Genomic DNA, 25,978 nt, shown 5'->3' on the forward strand with positions numbered 1-25,978 from the left:
TCCCCATCGGAGCATGTTTGGGTACGATGGTATGGGGAAGGCCCGGATTTTCCATGGCCTCTTAAGCACCAAGAGACTTGAAAAAACCGCACTGGGTGCCGATTGCCAACCCAAACATGCTCCGATGGGGACCAAACTTTGCAAGCATGTGGGGGGGGCCCACCCCCCCCCACACGCTTGCAAAGTTTGGTCCCCATCGGGAGCATGTTTGGGTACGATGGCATGGAGATTTTCAACAAACAATATGATAGCAAAAGTGTTAAGAAACATAATAAAATCAAGAACATCAACTAAAATGTAATGATACTCAATAATGAGAAAACTCATAATGATATAAACATCAAATAAGTACATCAGAATGAAAATGAGCTACCCCAGCTAGCCTGTGCACGTCGAGGAGGCTGTGCCGGCTGCGGGGGTCGTCGAATGTCTGCGGGGAGGTCTGCCTCAAAGGAAGGATCGTGAGCTGGTGCCGGTATACTCGGGAGCTCACGAGTCCCAAAAGCTGCTATGGCCCTCTCTCTCTCTCTGCGTCGTGCTAATGCAAGACGCCTCTGTCTGTACACCCAAAATCTATAATCTGCAATGGTGCGTGTCTGCCACTCTGCTCGTGTAAGCTCCTCTGCTGTAAGGACACGCTGCTCATGAGAAGCAGCACTGCTGCTAGCACCATCACCCGCTGTGCCACTAGGGCCAGCACCACCCACGCGCTCAAATGCTGTCACCTGGCTCTCATGTAGCACTCTCTGGTAAGCGTCGAACTCATGTGAGCTCCACTCTATCTCAGGAGGCACCTCAGGCTCCTGGGCTCTATCGTCGAAGGCGTCGAGTCCCAAGTCCATAGCTGATGTAAAGTCGACAGGCCTCCCAGTCCTGGCATCTACTCGTACAAGGCCTGGGTGAAGATCATCGATGCCCAATACCCTGTACGTCGCTAAGTCGACGCGTGCACGGCAGGATGGGCATGCTGAGAACCGGACGAGCTCCTGGGTGATGCAAGACAAGTGGAAAATATGTCCACATCCTAGGGCATATCCTCCTGTACTATCAATGTCCTCGATACATAAACAGCAGCACGCATCCCGTAGGAAGGGAGGTGCATCCTGAGGGAGAGGTCGTCGAAAAACCTCTGTGATAGGCCGTGGATATAACGGTAGGTAAGGCACTGTCACATCCGATGATCTACGATACTCTCGAACATGCAGCATCAGCTGCTCTGCCCTGTGCTGGGCAATCTGCTCCATAATCTGATGATGCTGTGCCTCAGCTCTGGAGCTCTCTACCTCGGTCCGAGCCTACGCAAAAAAGTAAAGCATTAAAATATTTGATTAGTCTCTCATTAGGTATTACTTAAAGAAATTTGTAACTTAAACGTGCAAGAGAAACCTACCTGCTGGATGTCGGACTCTCTCAGATGCTGTGCCTCTGCAGTAGCTGCCTCTGCCATCTGTAATGCAGCTCGGAGGCGGTCTATCTCCGCTCTCGCCTCTACCAACTCCTGAGTGAGCCTCTGAGTGTGGCAGGTGTGGGAACCTGCGTGACACAATCAACCATGCTGCTCATGTAAAAATATAGAAAAGTACATATAAACATGAAGATAAATGACCAAAAAAACTTAAGACGTAATATATATGTAAATACCTCCACATCTGTCGTCGGTATAGCTCGTGAGAATAGGCGCACCACGTGCTGGATGCTCTCCGTGGTACTCCGTACATCAATGCCGACCTGCGTGCCAAGAGCCTCTACTGTCGACAATGGCACAAATGAAGGATCTGTGGCGGCAGGTGCTACACGAAGTGCTGGTGGAGGCCGCCTACCCTGGTCCTAGAGACGGCCTCGGCCAGCACCACCACCCGGACGATGGCTGGTGTAATCGACCTCCTCCCCTAAGACAAACTCCGCATATAACTGCTTTGCGAAGTATATGGGGATCTGGCGGTTGTTCGGCATCCTCCCATATGCGGCAACATATCGACTATAGATATGTGCCGCCATACGAGGATGCGAACACCGCGAAATAGTGAGGGGCTTCCCCGCCCCGGGCCTCATCCCACGACTATCGAGGAAAAGATCTAGGAAAGCCCCATCCCTAATAGGAGCAAGATCACAGACCTGACGATATGTCAGGCCATGTGACACCGGAGCAGCGCGATGGTGGGCTATCCACTCATCTACATAAACAATATCGTGAAGGCTACGAAGGGACGCAAGCATCGCCTCCAAGTCTGCCACGATATGTAATGTAGACGGAGTGTCTCTAGCACTCCTACGGATAGCCGCTAACTCACGGTCTATCTCCGCGATGAGGTCCGCAATAGATGAGCGGCCCTCCTCGTGGCCCTCCTCGTGGCCCTCCATGCTAAAACCTAAGCCCAATGTGAAGGGTCCAATGTGAAGGGTCTAATGTGAAAGGTCTAATGCTTAGTGCTAAGTAGCACTAATGAAGCTAAAAACAAAGCTAATGGGCTCACTAACACTAATCCAAATCAAGAGAGAGCAAGGGAGTGAAAACGACTTGTGAAAATGAGCCAAAAAAAAAAGTTTTCCGGTTTTATAACCTCGATCGAGGTTCGGTAACATCATGCAATTTAGGGTTTGCAAGATTAACGCTCTGGATATTAGGGTTAGTGCAACATACGGCCAAGATACACACCTAATTCTAGGGTTGGGGAAGGATCGACGGCTGAGATTTGATATTAATATCTCGATCGAGGTAATTGGACGGCCACGATTTAGAGGCATTACCACGAAAAGGTATCTCGACGGTCAAGATTCATTATATACCTCGATCGAGATATTTAAACGGCCGAGATCGCATCTTCCAGCGTACGTGAATGGACGGTAAAGATTGCGTTTCCTTATCTCGATCGAGATAATTGGACGGTGGATATTGCATCTACGTATCTCGATCGAGATATTCGGACGGTGCAGATTGAATCTCTATATCACGATCGAGATAGTTGGACGGATGAGATTTGAACTCAGTATCTCGATCGAGATATGGGGACGGTGGAGATTGTATCCGATTACCTCGAACAATGAATGGTCGCGATTGGATGTATATTTCTCGTTCGAGATACGTGGACGATGGAGATGTGCTAGTCAAATATGCCTACGGGGATACAGCGTGGCCCTGATGTGGATCCGAGTGGCATAGATATCTCGATCGAGATATTGTGGTGGCGGTGACATGTATTGGTGACATGGATGACGCCTGGAAAGCCGGACCTGCTAGCGTGGCATTAGTTGTCATCTCGATCGAGATATGTCGATTTAGGCTCGGGAGCCACGTGTCGTCTTTTGATTCGCGGCACTATCACGATCGAGGTACTCCGCCCGAGATGGATGGATGTCCCAATTTTGGAGAGAGTGAACGAAAGTGAGTACCCTCATCTTGCAACCACCCTTAAGGCCTAGACATGATGATATTTACCCTAAAATTCCAAGGACCGTGACTACCCGTATATACCGAGGGTATAACTGTAGCTCCTTACTGGCAGTATATATGAGTAAATCTAAGACCTTGAAATTATAAGCAAATATGCTATCTAGATGATGAATTCGAATGTGATTTTAAAATTCTGGTTGAGAACTGATGAGTTGATTTGGATTCTGATTGAAAAATGATGATTCCTGAATTTTGGTTGAAAAGCGATAAGCTGAGCAAAACCTCAATGAGGATGAATGGGACAAGTCCCTGTGTGATGATGTTCGTAACTGGAATGATGATAATGACTTCAGCAAATCACTATGAGATTAGTGGATTGTGCTCACAAATTGCTACTGATAACACTTGACCCACTGGATCAAGTTAAGGGATGTCAAATTAAAAAAAAACCTATATAATTGAAATTCCCATGGAGGAATGTTCAGATGGAAATTTCGGTCTAATGGACCATTATTGTGTTAAGGACATGAATGATATGATCTGAAATAATTGTTATCTGATGATGAGTTCTATATAAGGGATCTTTATCCCAGGATTCTGTTGGGTTCACCAGACTATAAGGAACCCCAGAATCAGTTGGATCTTAAGGGAAAGAGTTGTCCTCTAGTTTGCGAGATGAAGACATCTCGCGTTTTTTAAGTGGGGTAGGATGTAAGATTCCTCCCTCCATCTTTTGAGGTGTGCAGGTGTAAGAACCTCCCTTTCTGATCTTATAATTATTCCCCTCTCTGAAATAAAAGAAAGATCCTGTTTTACCCTGTTTTGGCATGGAGAGAGAAAATGTCTAGAGAGGGAGGTGATTCAAAATTGAGATATTTTTGGATATAAAAATCCTCCTAGTGTCTAAAATGATTTCCCCTGAAATAGAAATCTTGAATTTTTCAATGTGCAATTGGAATTAATTAAATATAGGTATAAAGAATCTTAGCCTAAGGGTCTAGATTTTTAAAAAATTTAGATTATGGTCCAATTAAGGTTCCTATGGACCAATAAGATTAATCCAAATGTAGGGAGGATGTAAATTGAAGAATAAAAGAAAAACCTCCCAAAAATGAGTAAATGCTCACATAATATGAAGAGTGGACTAAGGACCAAAGAAATCAATTAAAAAACTGAATTTTGACACCTCAGTGTGGGGATCTCCCCTCATGAAGTAGGCACCTTTTTCTCATCATTACCCCTAATTTTTAATCAATAAAATGAGATATTTTCATCTCTCCTCTCTCTTATTTCAAATCTAGATCCAAAAAGTAAGCTGAACTGACCCAAAAATGGTCAAAAATTGACCAAACTGATTTGGAAAATTCTAGAATCAGTTTGCTTGGTTAGAGACTCACTTTTTCCTATAAATGGAAGCCTCCCCCCCTTTGTAAAAGCTTAATGGTATTTATGCACTCTTACTCTGTTCCTGTGTGTCCTGAGCCATCTACATTGAAGTTTTTAATAATTCAATTATTTTTTGCCTAATCCTCTCCAAAGTGAATTGGTGGCCACTCTTGCTTCAAACAAGAGTAGAACCCTCAATCCCTCAAGCCAAAGGAGGCTTACAAGCTCTATGTAAGTTAATTTTCTTACTTTGTTTAATGAAAAATCTATCGTTTTCTTGATTTTTATGTTTTGAAATGTTTGAATTAAATTCAAATGCTATGCCTTTGATAAAAAGGCCACCCCCTTCTCCTCTTTACATTCCAACCTTTCTCAATCCTAGAAAGATTAACTAAGGAATTAATTAAACTCTTCTTATTGTTTACTCTCTTGATTTTAGAAAATTATGTAGATTAGAGTTCCATAAATATAATTTGGGTCAATTTAAGCTAAATAAAGAATGATAAAAATGAGAAATGGTCAGCCATACAAAGGAGATTATGGCAAAATTTTTCAAAATTTTGTGGAAAAGAAAGTTTGTTTTTATGTTATTCCAAAAGAGTAATTTCCACCATTTTTGCATCTAAAAGAAATATTCTAATTACTCCATGTACATATTCACTTATGAATATGCATGGATATCACTGATATTAATTATTAAATTTGATTTCTATGCATAGAAAGATGCATAATGGAATTTTTTATTACAAAAGTGTTATTATTATTAAATTTAATTTTTATGCATAGAAAGATGCATAAAGGAATTATTTTTATTACAAAAGTGTTATTCTTATTGAATTTGATTTTTATGCATAGAAAGATGCATAATGGAATTTTTTATAACAAAAGTGTTATTCTTATTAAATTTGATTTCTATGCATAGAAAGATGCATAAAGGAATTTTTTTTGATTACAAAAGTGTTATTCTTATTAAATTTGATTTCTATGCATAGAAAGATGCATAAAGGATTTTTTTATTACAAAAGTGTTATTCTTATTAAATTTGGTTTCTATGCATAGAAAGATGCATAAAGGAATTATTTTTATTACAAAAGTGTTATTCTTATTAAATTTGATTTTTATGCATAGAAAGATGCATAAAAGAATTATTTTTATTACAAAAGTGTTATTATTATTAATTTTGATTTTTATGCATAGAAAGATGCATAAAGGAATTATTTTTATTACAAAAGTGTTATTCTTATTAAAATTGATTTTATGCATAGAAAGATGCACAACAAAATTATTTTTATTATAAAAGTGTTATTCTTATTAAATTTGATTTTTATGCATAGAAAGATGCATAAAGGAATTATTTTTATTACAAGTGTTATTCTTATTAAAATTGATTTTTATTACAAAAGCGTTATTCTTATTAAAATTGATTTTTATGCATAAATAGATGCATAAAAGGATTTTTTTAAAATAAAAGTGTTATTCGCATTGAAGTTGATTTTTACGCATGAATAGATGCATAAAGAATTTTTATATCAAAATTAGAATTCTCTTAAATTCTATGTTTAAATTCTATAAGTATTTGATAAATGAATAATTAAATACTCTAAGAGAGAAATTTCTATCGTTTTATATTCACACGGATTGTAAAAAGAGAATTCAGAAAATCCATTGAGATCGAAATATTCAGATAAATGATTAATCTATTCCTCATTGGAATTCGTACTTAACTAATTTAGAAATTAGTTAAGTGAATATTCAAAGAAAGCAATTCAATAAATTAGTAACTGAATTATCAAACCTTTTCGAGAAAGATAGATCAGGAAAAATCTTATCCGACTCGAAACTTGAATCAGACTATGATCAAGACCAAACTGGTGTGACCAGTTTAGAAAAATACACTTAAAATTCCAACCAAATGTGAAACTAAGTTTGAGACCCTTCGTATTGATATGTGGATCAAGGTTATAGAATTCGAGGAATTCTGGTATGAAATTCAAAATTCTGATCTCAAGAAGTTTTGGGGATACTGATTCAAGAAATACTCCTTGTATTCAAAAGAAAATCAAACTGAAAACTTGCATAGAAATGAGATGCCATGTGAATAGATGTGATGAGATGCGATGTGAATCAGATAGATGTGAATGAATGGATGGATGTAATGTGATGTGAATAGATGTGATGAGATGCGATGTGAATCAGATAGATGTGAATGAATGGATGAGATGTAATGTGATGTGAATTGGGATGTGAATGGATGTGAATGTGTATGTGAAAATGGATGTGAATGTGTATGTGAAGAATGGATATGGACGTGTATGTGAAAATGGATGTGAATGTGTATGTGAAGAATGGATGTGGATGTGTATGTGAAGAATGGGTGTGAATGTGTATGTGAAGAATGGATATGGACGTGTATGTGAAGAATGGATGTGCATGTGTATGTGAAGAATGGATATGGGTGTGTATGTAAAGAATGGATGTGAATGTGTATGTGAAGAATGGATATGGATGTGTATGTGTATGTGAAGAATGGATGTGGATGTGTATGTGAAGAATGGATGTGAATGTGTATGTGAAGAATGGATGTGGATGAGTATGTGAAAGAATGGATGTGGATGTATGTGAAAGAATGGATGTGGATGTGTATGTGTATGTGAAAGAATGTGATGTGATGTAAAGAGATGTGATGTGACATGAATATATGTGGATGTGAAGTGATAGATATGAATGTATGGATAGATGTGAGTAGTCGTACATGTGAATGATTGGATGGATGTGGATGAATGAGATGAGATGTGTATGAATGAGATATGATGTGGATAGAAGTGATGTGATATAATGTGGATAGAATGTATGTGAGGTTATGAGAAAGAATGTGGTGGATATGAATGAATGAATGTGATGGATATGAATGAATGTGATGTGATGGATATGAATGAATGTGATGTGATGGATATAAATGGATGTGATGATGAATGAATGTGATGGACATGAATGAATGTGATGTGATGGATATGAATGAATGTGATGTGATGGATATAAATGGATGTGATGTAAATGAATGTGATGGACGCGAATAGATGTGATGTGATGTGAATCGGGATGTGAATGAATGAGATGTGATGTCATGTGAATCAGGATGTGAGTGAATGAGATCTGATGTAAATTGGGATAGATGTGATATGTGATGTGAATGAATATGATGTGATGAGATGTGGATATGGGTAGATGCGAGTGGATGAGATTTGATGCGGATAAATGAGAAAAGATGTGATGAGATGGAAAATGATGTGATGAGAATGGGAATACATATGAAATAAACGAGGATTGATGTGGAACAATGTGGAAAGACGAGAGTTCGTTATAGAAATTGTATTTTTGACCTGTTTTTAAATGACTGTTTTATGTCAAAAATGCTGGGGAAGCATTTTGACCATCATCAAACTCCCGCTACATCGCCTGCTTGTACTCTGAACGTCAATGTGCAACCAAAAAGTAATCTACCCAGTGCATCTTCTTGCAAGCGAAACTTTGACGTAGGAAATATACCCATGCGTCAAACTTCTTTGCAAGAAAGCCTATGTCAAGGTCGGCTCGATGATGGTTCACCCTTTCTGTTTGACCATCGGTCTCAAGGGTGGTAAGCTATGCTGAGATCCAAGAACACTACCAACCCAATCTGCATCAGTGTATCCAAACACTGTAACTCTGTACCAGCCTCGTAGTAAAAGAGACCATAGTCTAATGTAGACTTCACAGTGTAATGTACACCTCACACCATCCAAATGTGGGTTCCGACGAGGAACCTGTATAAACTGACTCTGCAATCCAACTGTATAGTTCAAATCTGGCTTGGTGATCATCATGTAGATCAAACTACCCACTATCTTCCTGTACATAGTGGGGTTCTCCAAAATCTCACCCACAACTGCACTCAACTTGCCATTTGAATCTAATGGCATAGAAATTGGCTTACAACCAACCATACCATATTTGGACAGCATGTCCAATGCATATTGCCTTTGTGACAATCATATGCCCTTGGCCATCCTAATAACCTCAATGCCAAGGAAGTACCTCAGCTCACCCAAATCCTTCATGTCAAATTTCTACTTGAGACATTTCACACTCTCAAATTCCTCTCCACTGTCACCCCCAACAATCAAGTCACATAGATTGTGATGACCACAAGGCCCTTATCACTCTTCCGCACATAGAGTGAACGATCAGCATTTGCCACATGAAAACCAATGGTGATAAGATATTGTGCTACCTTATCATGCCATGCTCTTGGTGCCTATTTCAAGCCATATAAAGCTTTACACAACTTACATACAAAATCACGGTGACCCACATCTTCATAACCTGGTGGCTAATCAATCCATATACACTTGTTCTTGCAAATCACTATGCAAGAACGCATTCTTAACATCCATTTGATGTAAAACCCATCCTTTTAATGTAGCCACCGTAATAACATCTCTCATGGTTGCCATCTTGGCAATGGGGCTGAACATCTCCTCATAATCAATGCCATAAGTTTGAGCATAACCTTTGGCAACCAATCTTGCTTTATACCTGCTAATACTTCCATCTGAGTTGTGCTTTCTTTTGTACACCCACTTGCATCCAATAGCCTTCTTGTCCTCAAGCAATGGCACCAAGTCCCAACTCTCATTTGCATCCAATGTAGCCATTTCTTCATCCATGGCTTTCTCCTAATCTACATTCTCAATAGCTTCTTCAAGACATGTAGGTTCAACATCTTGCACAACTTTAGCCATATATGCATAATGATAAGCCACATAACCAACATATGTCAATTTGTAAACATGTCTTCTAAATCTCCTTGACCTGCATTGTCCATGATCACTACCTAGATTTTTTGCGGCTTCTCTTGTCTTTCTTACATTAGGTGTTCTAATAGTTAGAATCCTAAGCTCATCATCGAGGCTCTGATATGAGCCACTAGACTCTCCATCAACATAATAATGCCCTGCAAAAATATTTGACATAACAAGAGGCTCACAAACCTTCTCTTTTGCCTTTCCGTGATGTACCAGTTGCATTTTCAGGACTGGTATTTTAACGTAGCCTTTTCCACTCCATGGTCTATCATCAGACCCAACACAAGAGGACTCTCCAGGTCCACTCAATGACTGTGATTGCTAACTTGCATTCTGTGCAATCACATTTCCAGTTACATCAACCCCACTGACATCTTTTTCAGAGCAGCATACCAACTACTCATTTCATCAAACAACACAACATCTCTGCTTACCTCAACTCACCTGTAGTAGGGTTATAGCATCTATATCCCGTTTGCTCAAGGGAATATCCAATAAACACACATTTTTCTACCTTTAGATCCAGCTTCATATGCAACTCATATGGCACATGCACATGGGCAATATATCCAAAAACTTTCAAGTGAGACAAATCAGGTTTCTTACCACTGAATTTCTCCTTGGAGTTACATCATGTATGGCTGCAGTAGGGGTCTTGTTCATGATATAAACTATTGTAGAAATAGCTTTACCCCAATAGCTATACGGCATATTCTTCTCTGTCTGATGAATGCTCATGCTATCTTTGCAATGTGCCTGTTTTTCTGCTCAACAACTCCATTTTTGTTGCGAAGTCTGTATACATGTAAACTTTCTCTAAATGCCATTCTTTCACAAAAAATCAGAGAACTCATTGGAGAAGTACTCTCCTCCCCCTCCATATGACCTTAGGCACTTCACATGCTTTTTTGCCTCATCACTTCACTCTTCTCCTTCATGAAATAGACCAACACTTTCCTCGTGTGATCATTCCTATGAAGACAACTCCTCAATTAGAGTTCGTTTGCCGGTGCCTCCCAATGAGCTCCCAACAAGGGTGTAGTAACCAACACACAAGGGTGTAGTAACCAATACAAAAGGGGAAGAGTAGGTGAAACTCTTACCCTCGTACTGTTTCCTGTGCTTCTCTTGCTTTTCTCTCAGCTTCTTAGCATGAACTAGGCTCTGATACCATGAAAAGATGCAGGGAGGAAGAGAGCTTGAGCTCTTGCACACACACTCTCACACAAACCCTAGAAGAGAACACACAAGATGAGAGGCTAAAAATTTATTGTTCTTCTTCTTCACAATAAAATGATTCTACCAAAAGATAAGGAAAATACAACATAAGCACTAAATGAAAGATCCCTGTCCCCTCCACGTAACTAATTCAGGGGTGCTAGCAACGGAAGTAGCACTTCTTGCATAGGGCAGGGTTCCTCACTCGGGGCCTCGCCCCCACCGATATCCGAACAAGAGACTAATCCCTCGGTTCTTCCACAACCGAACCCAGAAAAACTTCCCTCTCCCGGAAAGCACGGGCAATTCCTCCAAGATAATTTTACTCTAATGTAGTCAAGAGCCTTAGCTAACTGAATTGATCTGACCAAACCCGTAAGTCCCATAGTCAGATCAAGGAAAAGACTTACACTTGGATCATAGAGACCAATGCTTTTTTCCTCATTGAGAGGCATAGCCGTTGATTCTTTTCCATAGAACAATTTTTATCCGAGATTTACTTCATCTATCGTACCATAACAGAATTGAGTCTCATTTTAGGGATCCATCAGTCCAGCCTCAGTCCCGTGGGTTAGCCAACCACCCAACCACCCAACCACTGTAGTGATGGGATCCATTTAAGAATTTGGTTAAGTTTTGTCCCAGGTACCAGGGAAAAGAGTTCCTAGGCTCCCTAGCCGGATATTCATGCAAACTTAAAACTAGTCACACCCACTTACACACCCAATATGAAATTGCCTTTATTCACTGATTCAGCTGTCTTTAAAACAATCATTTAATGAAACTATAGTATCATTGATCATAATCCTCCAAAATATCTAAACTCTATAAATTGAGGCATAGCCCTAATGAGAATTTGCTGCTTTTTGAGTATCGATGCCTACATTAATCTGTTTGTTAATTACCACTAATTATATCTTAATTATTTACTAATTACTTTGTTAATTACCCACTAATTACATCTTAATTATCCACTAATTATATCTTAATTATTTATTAATTGTCCACTAATTATATCTTAATTATTTATTAATTATCCACTAATTATATCTTAATTATTTACTAATTACTTTGTTAATGATGTTGATTCTAGTGTTTGATCCACCATAGCTCATCACAATGCTCTAATTTCAACATGGTATCAGAGCCATGCCTAGAATCCATCAGATTTATGAGCCCATTATATAATTAATTAGGATTAGTAGATAATTAAGAAATAATCAAAATTTTAGTTATTTTTCACTTCACCCCTTCACCCCCAGCCAGTGGAGGATCTCATTCATCTTGCACACTCACAATTAGGGCAAACCCTTCTAGCACATGGTAGCCAACATCCTTGAGCTGCAGCCAATCGAAATGGAAGCGAAAACCGCCAAAGCGTTTAGGAGAAATTGACGATTTCGCTGGCACCTTTTTTCTGAGCTGTTTTTGACATTACTACTTCCACAGATCAAAGGTCTCTAATTCCTCTTAGCCCAAGGTGTTTTCAAGCATGCTCTACAAGCTGGTGAAGACAGAATTTAGTTTCATCAAGTCTACAGTGAGATCCAAGCTCTTCATCAAATCTACAGGTGACTTTGGTAAAACAGAGATTAAGCTTTCCATATTTAGTCAAATCTTGTGTTTATTGGCTTAATCCTCTACTAGACTCATTGCTATTGATGCCTTTGAAAGAATTTGAGCTCATTTGAAGTCTAAGGCACCAGATCTGGACTCCCCGCATACTCTGTTTTCTGCACACAAAACAATGGATTAATTTGCCAATCAATGATTAATCAGTACTAATCACTGTATTTTGGTACAATTGAGGGTTCAAATTAACCATTAGATGTTTGATACAGATCCCTATAACTTCAGATTGCAATTCGGAGTTGGTTTGATACTCCAACCATCCCGTACAAATTGGTTACCCTTGATTTAATGTAATTTCTGGTAAAATTGTGCTGATAAATTTGTGAAAATCATCATTTTGTATTTAACCCTTGGTTAATGCCTGCAAATTACACTCAAATTCAAGATTATTCACAGCCAGAGTTGCATTTGGGAATGTGCATAAGAATGGATGCTATACGCATTATGTATTGGGCACATTACATCAGTGTAAATATGGGATCAGACACTGTCCTTGTCTAGAATAAGGCAAGAGGTAAGACCTCCCGCATAAATTTGGGTTTGCATTGCATAATGATACAAGATAAACATCAAAAACCCAAAGGAACTGTCAGCAAAACATTTGAACATGTTGCTCACATGGAGCAAGAAGACCTGACAGACAAGCTCATGGCCCCAGCCATGAAAGAAGAAGAACATCTCCTTCCAAGAGGAAGAACCACACCAAGAAGATCTAAAGGAAGACATGGACACGAGAAGAGAAGCTGCCACAAGAAGACGGAAAGAAGAGACGGACGCGTGGAGAGAAGCTGCCACCCACGACAAGAAGACTGAAGAAAAGAGAAGATGTGAGGCTCCAAAGAGTGAGGAGCCATGTGAAAATCTCTGAGAGAGATAGAAAAAGAGACCCCACAACCCAATGTAACCTACCCCAACAAAGTAAAACCACCTCTAAGCCACTGATGATGTAGGCCACGTGGTAGATAGATGTATGGGTGAGCACTTTAGTTAAGGTCGTCGCGGGCACTTATAGTAGCCCTGGACACAAAGAGAGAGAGAGTGTGTCAAGGACTATGAAGTTTAGGGACTTGAGGCACTGGTCGCGGGCTATCAAGTAAGAGAGAAACTTGATATAGGGTCCAGGTGTGCTAAGATAACTTGAGGGGAGGTGTAGACACTAGTCGCGGACTATCAAGTAAGGGGAGGCAAACTTGGTATAGGGTCTAGGTGTACTAGGAGTATTCACTTGAGGGGAGGTGTTGAAATATACAAGTGAATAGGGTGTGTGTGGGAACAAGCCCTTGGTTAGAGGCTGTAAAAGAGAATGAGTAAATGTGAAGGAACTTGTGAAAAGGTGAGAAGAATCTACTGGAGAATAAAGGGTAGCATGAGAAGATTTAGGAATTGTGGAGATATTCTGGGAAGTGTGGAGATATTCTGGGAAAAGAAAAGAGGTGGAGAGAATCAGGGAAAAGAGGTGGAGTGAATCATGGAGAAATCAGTGGGATTTGATGCTTGATGTTAACTCTATAAATTGAGGCATAGCCCTAATGAGAATTTGCTAGTTTTTGAATATCCATGCCTACATTAATCTATTTATTAATTACCCACTAATTACATCTTAATTATTTACTAATCACTTTGTTAATGATGTTGATTCTAGTGTTTGATTCACCATAGCTCATCACAATGCCCTAATTTCAACACTAACTAGTCCACCATTGAGTTATGGCATACTTATCTTGCTAGCTCACTCACTTAGCATAGTATTTTAGTACTTATGTTGTATTTCCCTTATCTTTTGGTAGAACCCTTTTGTTGTGAAGAAGAAGAACAACAAATTTTCAGCCTCTCATCTTGTGTGTTCTCTTCTAGTGTTTGTGTGAGTGTGTGTGCTTACAAGAGCTCAAGCTCTCTTTTTTCTTGCATCTTTTCAAACTAGGTCTAGACGTAAAGATTGATTTGAAGTAATATGTATATTTACTATTGGTCCCCAAAAAAAAAACTGGCGATTGCGTTTCTTTCAAACAACCTTGTGAACTGTTTGGCAATAGTTAACTTTTATTCAATTATCAAATAGAATGGAATTTAATTTTACTTTATCGAATAATGAGTGAACAGAGTGGCAAAAAGACCTAATAAAATAAAAAATAAAGAGAATTTCCTTATTCTTCTTCGAATAACGAGTGAACAGTGTGGTAGATATAGTAATGAGCTTTGATTAATTTAATATTGAAAAGAGAAATCATTTTTTCTTTTGCAAAATAACCAAGAGACACTTTATGCACACCCAAGAAAGGAGTGGTGTTCATTTTTACATGCACCTAAAAAATGAGAGGTAACACTTGCATGGCCAAACCATTTAAAGGAATGGTGTTCCTTTCTGCATGCAGCCAGTCAATGAGAGATAATCCTTGTATGGCCAAATAGAAAAAAGGAGTCGTGTTCCTTTAATAACTACTTTTTGCATACAAGAAAAAGGAGGGGTCCCTATTGAAAGTGGTATGTAAAGGCTATAATTAGACAGTTGTAAAACTATATGAAGGCCCCCATTATATGTACCATAATTCCTCTAGTTAAACACATAGTTCCTCAAAGAAGCTCTTCCTCACTCCTTCTCTATCTCTCAACCCTAAAACCTAAACCTTCTTTCTCTCTCCCTCTCATAACTCCAGCATGTCTACCTCTAGAAGCACTGTGATGAACATGAAAGAAGCCTTCACCAAGGTCTTGTGTAAGCTGTCAGTGCAAGTCAGAGAGAGAGAGAGAGAGAGAGAGAGAGAGAGAGAGAGAGAGAGAGAGAGAGAGAGAGAAGAGCCTGAACGTGAAATATTTAAGCACATGCAACAGGGTCTAGGGGAGTGTAAAAGCAATGGAACAAACTCAATGAAGATGTTCCATTTGAAATTTGAAATTGAATAATGCAATAAGCATTTGGCGGGCATTTGGATAGTGGTGGTAAAAAAAAAAACCCACTGCAAAACTTGCTCTGAGAAACCCGCTCCATGGCCATCCCCTAAGCAAGGTGATAGGTCTCTAGTGGTTAAACGTGTGACAAGCTGCTTGCTTAGGAATTAGTTACACAATCCCCTCCTTTAGATCTTTGTCCAAACTTCTTCTAGTAGCAAAAGCCTCCTTACATGTGATCCACACCAGATCTTTTAGAGGTGGCCAAAAAGCAATGAAAAACTCCACAGACAAACCATCCCACCCAAGAGATTTATCCTTCCCAAGTTTTTGTAGGGAAATCTAGCATTCTTCCACCTCCACCTCTTTCTCTAACCATTTAGATCTATCAATCTCCACCCTCTTATTGATCATGCCAAGTAAACTCCCCTCTGCCTGATACCTTCTTTGGGAGCTATCAGTTCAGATCCCCAACCCCCAACTCCCCTCCATCAACAAGGACCTATCTTCCCTCTAAGTCTTTCCCACTTCCTCTTCTCTGGACCCAGCAAAACAGTGCTTCCCCTACAGCTGTCCACTTATTTTCCCTGATTGAATAGCCCTCCAAGCAGTTTCCATATGCCAGTTGTTGAATCTGTCCGTAGAAAAGGTTTCACTATTCTCTACACCTAAAGGGCTAAACGGATTAGAATAGAGAGAAGGTCCAGATCCCTCCAAGGATTTGCCACTAGTCATTACTCCCTTTCCATAAGGTTTGTTATGATATTTTCTCCCCTACCCTTTTATTGTCTAAGGCTGCATCCCCCTTTTCCTCTATCCCTCACTTTAGTCCATCCCTGCTCTTCAAATTCCCCCTTCTTAGTTACCAACTTTTCCTTACCTTTTCGACAGGTTTTTCAGTGACCCTAGCCTTATTTCCCCCAATGGATTCATCCTTCTTCCTCTCCTTTCGACCTATCTCCTCATTCTTAGCTATACTACAATTTCTGGCAATATGACCAAAACCTTCGCATATGTGAAACAAGCCCCAGGAAAAGCCCCAAAATATCAGCTTCAACTCCATCTTCCCCATCTCTCCCAGATCCACCTCTAAAACTTTAGGCGTCTCCAACATAGTATTCCAGGTTACACATCCTTATTTGAATGTCTCCCATTATCCTCATCTCTTGATGGAAACAAGTAACACTGCTCGATTGCCCTTGCCAAATCTCCCATCGCTAATCGTGAGAGAGAGAGAGAGAGAGAGAGAGAGAGAGAGAGAGAGAGAGAGAGAGAGAGAGAGAGAGAGAAGTTTCCTCTGAGATCTAATAAGCACGTGGGATTGCATGAGATTGTACGAGGGTAGGTGGCCGAAGCGGGCCATGTGTGCAAGGCATGGAGAACTGAGGGATGGCCGAGATGTGGGAACATAGTGATCGTGCTGGAGAAGGTGGCTGGGGGGGGCTGGGAAGAGAATTCGAGAAGACAATAGGGAGGCAAAGAAAATATAATCTGATTGGATCTCCTCGAGAGACTGAACAACCAAGCTCAGCAAAAGAAAAGACAACTAGAGGGAAGGTATGTGCAAACATCTCACTTGACCTTGTGAAGAGGCAAATATGACTATTCTCTGTGTAGAGTGATCCTGTTGTGTTTGGGGAGACCGCCGAGTAAGGCAGAGTTGGAGAGGTGGTTGCAACATGATGTGTTTCATGAGAGGGTGGTGTTGCATGTGTTTTACTTGGGTAAAGGGTTTTTAGTGTAATGTTCATGAAAGGGCAGACGGTGGTGGATCTCTTTGCTAGAGCTTCGTTGTTTATGGGATAGAAGCTGGTGCATGTTATACCGTTTGATTCTGCTTTTGATGTGAATAAGTGCCTTTGTGAGGCGTGTCCGGTTTGTTGTTTATGGGATAGAAGCTGGTGCATGTTATACCGTTTGATTCTGCTTTTGATGTGAATGAGTGCCTTCGTGAGGCGTGTTCGGTGTGGGTGGAGATTGAGGGGCTTCCACCTTAGTTGGGGGGGCGATGTGTATTGAGCTCAGATTAGAAAAAACTATTTTCCAAAGTAAAGGCATTGAAGTGATTGAACTAATATAATATTTTTGGGGAATAGTGCGCCCTTTGAAAAAAAAAACTATAAAAAAAAGAGGGGAGAAGAAAAACAGTAGGGAAGGGGAAACCTCGAAGATCGAGAACTGTAAGGGGAAATGGTGCTTAACATACCCTAATAATTTGGAGGCAAGATTAGCCCCCCCTCTGGCACTTCCAGAGGAAGGTGCCGATGGCTTGTTCGCGCTTGTCGGAGAGGGTGCGGGGGATGGGGAGGCCGTACTCCTCCAGCAAGCGGTCGAGCTTCCACTCGGGCATGGCCTCGTAGTCCGCCCGGCTGTAGCGTGGGTAGTGCAGAGGCATCTGGAACACGCACGGCACCGGCCGTCTCTGCCCCAGTGTGGACGGGTAGAGCACCGGCCTCTCGCGCAGGCGCGGAGAAGAGCAGGTCTCCAGCTGCTCCTCCATGTTCAGCAGGTGCTGCTGCGAATTCACGCGCTTCTTGCCGGAGAGCAGCTGCTGGACGGACTGCTCCAGCGACGACACTCGCTTCAGCAGCTGCGACACATCCTGCTCCGACACACTGCTGTCGGAATTCGGGTTAGGGTTAGAGTTCCGCCCCGTTGCAAGAGACGTGGCCATAAGGATGGGGTAGCTTTTCTGACTGACTGCAGGGAGTATGATATAGCAGAGAACCGCGACTTGAAACCTATGACATGCTGATTGAAGAGGAACGGGGTCTTTATATGGAGGGTGTGCAACGCCGGAGGATCTCTGACATGGTCCGCGAGCGAGGGAAAAAACGACGGGCGGCGGGCCCAAGCCCGACGGCGCTGGAGGCGGGCGGTTTCTTCCGTCCGAAATCTCACATGCAATACGCATGAGAGACTTTGAAACGTCAGAAACAGTATCAGAAATAACCAGCAGTCAAAAAAGATAAAAAATGCAAAGGTTAATGGCTTTATAACTAAAATTTTCAAAATTTCAACCTTAGGTAAAATTACAACTGGATTTTCTCAATTTGAACCTTGAAAATTACACTAAGGATGGTTTTTGTCTCACACTGATCCTACTAAAAAATGGAAAAAAAACAATGTTTTAATCGATATAAATTCTTAACAAATCTGCTTTTTGACCCATAAAAAAATTAACGGAAGTAGGTGTGAGCATGTGGCTCCATAACACTTAAAAAGGTTGAAAGCTCCCCTTAACAAGAAAAGTTCCACACACACAACATTTTCCAATTGTGCATGTTTCCAACCTCTCCCACTTTTTGACTTTGCATTCAAAGAAAACCTAGCTAAGGCTTGGTTCACATGAGTTCATCAAAAATAGGAAGGGAAAAATGCTAATTGGTCGACATGAGGTGAAAGGATGTCGCACCCTTTGTCCACATATGGTTTGCCAACCATGGAAAAACTAATTGCCATAATGGTGGATGGAAGATAGGCGCTCTCAACTTGTAGACAAAGCTAGCAAATAATCATCCCTTATGTGATGGTCAAACAACTAGACCTTGTGCGCCATGCAAATAATATACTCTATACAAACACATCCTAAGCTTTTAATTTGTACATCTCTCACTAAATAAAATAATTCATGTGGTCATGGGCAAATCAACTTTTCTAAAACATGTGTCAAATGTATCAACAATGCAAGGATATGTGTGGGAGAGAGAGAGAGAGAGAGAGAGAGAGAGAGAGAGAGAGAGAGAGAGAGAGAGCGCACCACCTCAACTTTGACACATGTAACATTCCCTTATCATCTCAATTGACTTTTGTAGACATTTGCACATGTTATTTTCTAAAGTGTTTTCTTAAACAAAGTTTTATTATTTCAACACCTACCTAGCCATCTTTTAAGTTGGAAAGCCATCAATTTAATATATGTATGCACCTTGATATGTAAGTGCTAGGTTATAGGAGGGTATCATATGAGAAGCAAACTATATGGCAAAGCTAAGGTGTGTAAAAACATTATGTTATATCAAATGATGATATGTAGAAATCTAAAAATAACCTAGCCAAAATGCAATATGTTGGCATAGTTTTTACCTTGGTGGAGACACACAAGTGATCCTCAATAAAGATCTAACCTTTTTGTGTTCACTCTAGTATCTTTGTGATTTTGGTTACTTAGATGTTCCATGCTTTGTGCACGATAGTATCATGGGATTGTTATGGTATGTCCCATGTTACTATCGTTCCATGCTTTGGACAATAGTAACATGGGATTGTTATGGTATGTACCTTGGTATAAACGTTCTTCAATGGTGCATGATGAGTTATGTATGAATGTAATGAAGTAGATTTGTTTGCATATGCACATGGGGAATGGGGCCTAGGCACTTGGGCTTAGGGTCATTTACATGTGTACTTTTGGGTGCCTTGGGCTATATTAGACATAGGGCTCATAGGCATTGTACCTTTTTTATCATATACATATTTCATAAGTACACTTACTCTTTGGAGGCTTACATGTGTACTTTTGGGGGGCCTTGGGCTATATTAGACATAGGGCTCATAGGCATTGTACCTTTTTTATCATATACATATTTCATAAGTACACTTACTCTTTGGAAGCTTCCATGGTGAAATTCTCCCTCTTGAGATGTTAAGATGGTGACCCACACCCATGTTGTCACTCCATGCTTTGAGTGGCCAACCCTAGTTTCTTGCATTGGTATCAGAGCTCCATGCATATCATGATTATCATATGTTTAGCTTAGACGAGCATGCAGCTTGTATGGGATAAGATGTAATGCGCCTTGCATCAATAGCTTGAGGACTTGTAACACTAGAACTTTGATTCTCCACCCAACCATATCCCAAAAGGACCCTAAACACATGGTTATATAGGCCTAGGTGATGCATGACCTTCCAACTTCAGCCCCTTGACCTTTCAATGGCTAGGCATGGCCCTTTCACTATCCAATGCCTCCTTAACTCTCCCTGGAAGGGGACACCTACTTTGGCCTTTGGGATTCCCTTATGCACCATCGACATCCCTTTTACATTGACCTTAATGCCTATTAACCATTGCTATATGACCGGTATGAAACACTATAAGGTAAGACTAAAAAAGATTAATAGGGATTTCAAACGAGGAGCTATATGCAAAGTGTTTCATACCGGTCTCATAACATCAAACGAGGAGCTATATGGCTTACTTGGATTTCATCGATTGATTTGGGACCCTTTGCACATACCAGCACTTTTGGGAGGAGTGGTATGCGTGCAAGTATGGGTTTGATCCATATCATTCCGCCGAGGATGATGATGATGTTCATGCTACTACTATAGATGATTATATGGGTGATGATGATTGTAGTTATCATTCATGGGATACATTTTTTGAGTTATGGCATGATAGGATTGGATCCTTGGAGGACGTGTATCAAGCATGTTTGCATGGGCCTTTATTATGATGGGGATGATGAGGATGATGTTGTATTGTACACACACACACACACGCGATGATATTGATGTATTGCACACATATACACATGATGATAGTGATACACGGGAACATGATACCACTGACACATATGCTCATGATGATGATGATGTATGTGATAGTGATAGCGAGAGTGATGTGTGTGAGTTAGATCATGTGGGCATGATCTCAAGGGCAGAGATGGCAGCAAGCATACCGAGCATTGACACTTCTTTGCCTATCATCTTTCCTACGGATCATGAGGATATTCGGGGATGGTCATCGAGGGAGCTTGGTGGAGGGAGCTTTTCTTGGCTGTCCTCTCTCTCTACTTGAACAATCTCTCTCTAACTATTGCCCTCTCTCTCTACTTGAATAATCTCTCTAACTATTGCCACCACCATCTTCGCCCACCACCACCTAGCCTAGCCCAGCTCAGCCCAGCCCACACCACCCTCTCTCTCCTTCGCCCACCCTCTTCCCTCCCCCTCTCTATCTTCCCTTCCTTTCCCTCTCCCACCTTCCCTCTCTCACTCTCTCTAGGAGAGAGAGAGTGTGGTGTGGGCTATATCCATCTCTATATCCTCCTCTCTCCTTCTCCCACCCTCCCTCTCTCTCTCCCTTTCACTCTCCCACCCTCCCTCTCTCTCCTTCTCCCACCCTCCTTCTCTCTCCTCTCTCTCCCTCCCTTTCACTCTCCCACCCTCCCTCTCTCTCCTCTCCACCCTCTTCCCTCTCTCTCTCTCTCTCTCTCTCTCTCTCTTGTCCCCCCACCCTCTCTCTCCCCTTCTCCCACCCTCTTCCCTGTCCCTCTCTCTCTTCCCTCCCTTTCCCTCTCCCACCCTCCCTCTCTCACTCTCTCTATCCTTGTCTCTCTTTGCTAACACACACTCTCTCTTCTATTACCACCGTCCATTTCTCTCTCTCCCTTTCACTCTCCCACCCTCCCTCCCTCTCTTTCACTCTCCCACCCTCCCTCTCTATCCTTCTCTTACCTCCTATCCTCCTTCCCTCTCTATCCTCCTCTCCCTCTCTATCCTTCTCTTATCTCTTATGCCCCTTCCCTCTCTCTCTCTCTCTCTCTCTCTCTCTCTCTCTCTATCCTTCTCTTAGCTCTCTCTCTCTCTCTCTCTCTCTCTCTCTCTCTCTCTCTCTCTCTCTATCCTTCTCTTTGCTAACTCTCTATATCCTTCTCTCTTTTGTAGCTCTCTCTCTGCCTCTCTATCCTTCTCTTACCTCCTATCCTCCTTCCCTCTCTCGTTCTCTATATCCTCCTCTCTCTCTCTCTCTCTCTATCCATCTCATTACTCACTCTCTCTATCCTTCTCTCTCTATCCATCTCATTACTCTCTCTCTCTCTATCCATCTCATTACTCACTCTCTCTATCCTTCTCTAGAGCTTTACTCTCTCTCTCTCTCTCTATCCTTCCCCCTCTCTCTATCCTTATTTTGGCTCTCTCTCTCTCTCTCTCTCTCTCTCTCTCTCTCTCTCTCTCTCTTTACTAACTCTCTCTCTATCCTTCTCCTAGCTCTCCTTCTCTCTCTCTCTATCCCCCCCCTCTCTCTCTCTCTATCCTTCTCCTTGTGCTAACTCTTCAGTCCTTCTCTTTGCTCACTCTCGCCTCGCTCTCTCTCTCTCTCTACCCTTCTCTTTGCTCTCTCTTTCTCTCTCTCTCTCTCTCTCTCTCTCTCTCTCTCTCTCTCTCTCACTTACTCACTCTTTTAGTCCTTTTTAACTCACTCTTTTAGTCCTTTTTAACTCACTCTCTCTCTCTCTCTCTCTCTCTCTCTCTCTCTCTCTCTCTCTCTCTCTCTCTCTCTCTCTACGCTTCTCTCTCACTCTTTCAATCCTTTTTAACTCACTCTTTTAGTCCTTTTTAACTCACTCTCTCTATCTTCCCTCTCTCTCTCTCTCTCTCTCTCTCTCTCTCTCTCTCTCTACGCTTCTCTCTCACTCTTTCAGTCCCTTTCTTTGCTCTCTCTCTCTCTCTCTCTCTCTCTCTCTCTCTCTCTCTCTCTCTCTCTCTACGCTTCTCTCTCACTCTTTCAATCCCTTTCTTTGCTCACTCTCTCTATCTTTCCTCTCTCTCTTCCTCTCTACCCTTGTCTCTCACTCTTTCAGTCCCTTTCTTTGCTCACTCTCTTTATCCTCCCTCTCTCTCTTCCCTTCTCTTTGCTCTCGCTCCCTCTCTCTCTTTCTCTCTCACTCACTCTTTCTGTCCTTCTCTTTGCTCACTCTCTCTATATTTCTTTCTCATTTCTCAACAAAGCTTACTTAACTCATGTTTTGCATACAGAGCCTCGAGTCTACAAATGTTTCACTACCTTATTCATCCACACAATACTGAAAATGTCAATTCTTTATTGGTTTGTACGACATGTTATATATAAACATCGTTCCAGAGGGGAACGATGTCTTGTTGCAAAACCCCAACATTCATTGCTCTCACCCTCTTTCTCTCTTTTTTAATATGAAAAATAAGATCATGACACCAATTGCTACAAATAAGATCATGACGACCCAGTCACTTGAATATTCACAAATAAATATGTTTACTGCACTACAATGAAATCTTCATCAAGACACCATCCCCACTACATCCTCTTTGGACTCAATACAAACAATGTTCATACCTAATTTTTGTGCTATCATAGCACAATCTCCACATCCAACATAAAGTCCTACTAACACTTGCCCTTGCTTTACATGATGCCTCAACAAGCTATCCCAAAAGTCATATCCACGCTGAGATCCACATACAAAGAAAACATCTCTCTTAATTCCACCAAAAAATTAAGGCCCCTATTTGGAGCACATGAAGATTTAACTCTATACCTCACCATATTGTCCCATCTAGGCATCTTCCCCAATGCATCATGTTGCAAGGATCAATGATATAATCAGGTGAGAAAGGTTGTGTATGGTTTTTTCAACTATGCTCGTGAAGGTAGCAGAGCGACGAGGGTATGTATTTGCACACGAGTATGAGATGATTTTTTGTAGTAAAAAGTGATGCTCAATGGCAACCTCTATGGTGTTGCTTACCTCTTGTCCAAAGGCCCTTCCAATCTGTGTTGTAGATCGCACATTCACCAGGGTGTCTAAGAAGAAGCCAGAGTGCTTGGCATGAGCTATAATGGTTGCAACTTCATACACAGTACCGATGACAATAATAGAGCCATTGTCGTCTAAGATGGTCTCACAAATCTAAAGCAATGCATGCTCCTCTCCATCTACGTGGTATCAGAATGACATACATAAAAAACGTAAGCATGACATACACGCAACATATGCACAACAACACATAAGGTCTAATGAAGGAAAAATCATCTCATCAATCACATGTGCAGAGATTCCATGGTGGGACAATGTCATCGGGGTAGCCATAAACAGAACCTCCTGTGGGCAACAACCTCACTACAATACAGTCACATGCTGTGCTTGTATTGACACCTTTAACAGTAAAGGTCATGTCTCCCACGTTGTCCTTCTGAAAAATATCAAAGACATGTTCTAGCTTCGGTGGACACTAATGGTCAAAAGTGCACGGCCTATCTTCAAAGGATCCCGAATGATGTCCTACCCACACCATATTGAGTAGATTTATACATCAATTGTTATTACAGGATATAAAAGACACACCTTTACAATCTTTTCACATGTGGTGACAATTGATTATTACACCTGTTAACACCAAGGCTTCTATAACAGTAGAGGAACTAGCACTTTGATGTTTGCTCAGAGCACTGAGGACTACTGTCGTGGTACGATGAGACACTCCTAAGTGCATGCACCACATAAATACTTTACATTATCATTACCAATGAGTAAAATCATACCTGGCAAATTCATTTGGATTCGAGTCAGGTCACCCAAGCTAGGTGGACTAATTGGTCACAATGGTGCATTTAGCGCTTCACCTCTTGCCAAGCTTATCTGAATCCATAACTTAATCTATGTTAGTATCCAAACAATGTAACAATGTAACAATAATAACAATGAACCACAAGTAAAAGAGTGCCCTGCCTGTGTTGTTGCATGACCAACTTCTTCAACTTTTGGGGTTGCCTCGATCTTGCGAGTGCTATCATCAAAATCGCTTTCATCATATTCTGATGGAGTTCACTCACCAACATCCACTGTGACTCGCATTGTAATGACGTTTGTTACATATTAGTGTAATATAGGCTTTCTTGCATCCTTTTTTGGCACTTTTGCCCCTTCATCATCATCATCCTCTTCATCTTTCATAAGACCTTTGCCCCTTCATCTTCATCATCCCCTTCATCTTTCATAAGACCTTTGCCCTTGCCTTGAACATGTGATTTGTCATGTAGACTTCTAGGCTTCACAATAGAATTCATGATTCAAAAAGATATAAGAAATAATATTTAAAATAAAGTGAAATATCTAATCGTATAGTTCATACCATGGTTGATTGCTTCGCTTTACAAGAAGAGTATTTACACAAAGGATCACTTAGTATATTGATCACTAAGCAAGTACACAAAGCATGGGCACTATACTTTGTACTTAGCTCTCTTCTAGCTCTAAAGTGTGAGTAGTAGACCCTGATTATAGGCTTAAGAGAGGGAGGCACCTAGGGCCCTTGAATCTCTCCACCTCACATAGATTTCTCACTAGACTCACCTAAAAGGTTATGTCCCAATCAAAGGAAGATATCTACTAGCTACTCTAGTAATTGAGCCTTTTAACCTTAGAACAACACACTCTAAGGTATCACCAAGGAAATCACACTAAGAATGGATGCTAGATCACATATTTTCTAACAATCTTTATCTAACTTGTTCACACAGACTACATACCAACACATGTACACACTCTTATGCATCAACTTTACACATCCAAACCAAGAGAAGATCCATTTTGAAACACAATGCAATTCCTAGTAGTCTAAATTTCCCACAATCAGCAGGCCTTGATAATACAAAACAATATATTTATAGCCCCATCATTAGGTGTCCATTTCTCCAAAATGCAGTCACCCCAATGGCCCTAAATCGCTATGCAATGTTCAACCCACTTGCCAATTTTTCCCCATGTTCCACTGATAGCTAGACAGTCCCAAAATGCATGTTTTCCATCCTCTAAGGCAGTTCTACATCTGGGACAACATTCACTAGTAATTTTTT

At 41.0% G+C, this 25,978-nt stretch overlaps 2 protein-coding genes across 2 annotated transcripts; both read right to left on the reverse strand.

Moving 5' to 3' along the window:
• Positions 1 to 353: 353 nt before the first annotated feature.
• On the reverse strand, positions 354 to 16,471 carry LOC147609126 (uncharacterized). Its single transcript, XM_086788718.1, has 4 exons — positions 16,238 to 16,471; positions 15,886 to 15,991; positions 1,391 to 1,533; positions 354 to 1,295 (listed from the first exon to the last, which is right to left on the reverse strand). Exons 1-4 carry the CDS (start codon positions 16,469 to 16,471, stop codon positions 354 to 356), a joined length of 1,425 nt encoding a protein of 474 aa, XP_086644844.1.
• A 949-nt stretch (positions 16,472 to 17,420) lies between these two features.
• On the reverse strand, positions 17,421 to 18,373 carry LOC147609127 (uncharacterized). Its single transcript, XM_086788551.1, has one exon. It carries the CDS (start codon positions 18,269 to 18,271, stop codon positions 17,585 to 17,587), a length of 687 nt encoding a protein of 228 aa, XP_086644677.1. The 5' UTR covers positions 18,272 to 18,373; the 3' UTR covers positions 17,421 to 17,584.
• Between the last annotated feature and the right edge of the window lie 7,605 nt (positions 18,374 to 25,978).

This window comes from Cibotium barometz, chromosome 52, assembly GCF_041138505.1.
Source record: "Cibotium barometz isolate CiBa-2024 chromosome 52, ASM4113850v1, whole genome shotgun sequence".
Lineage (NCBI taxonomy): Eukaryota > Viridiplantae > Streptophyta > Polypodiopsida > Cyatheales > Cibotiaceae > Cibotium > Cibotium barometz.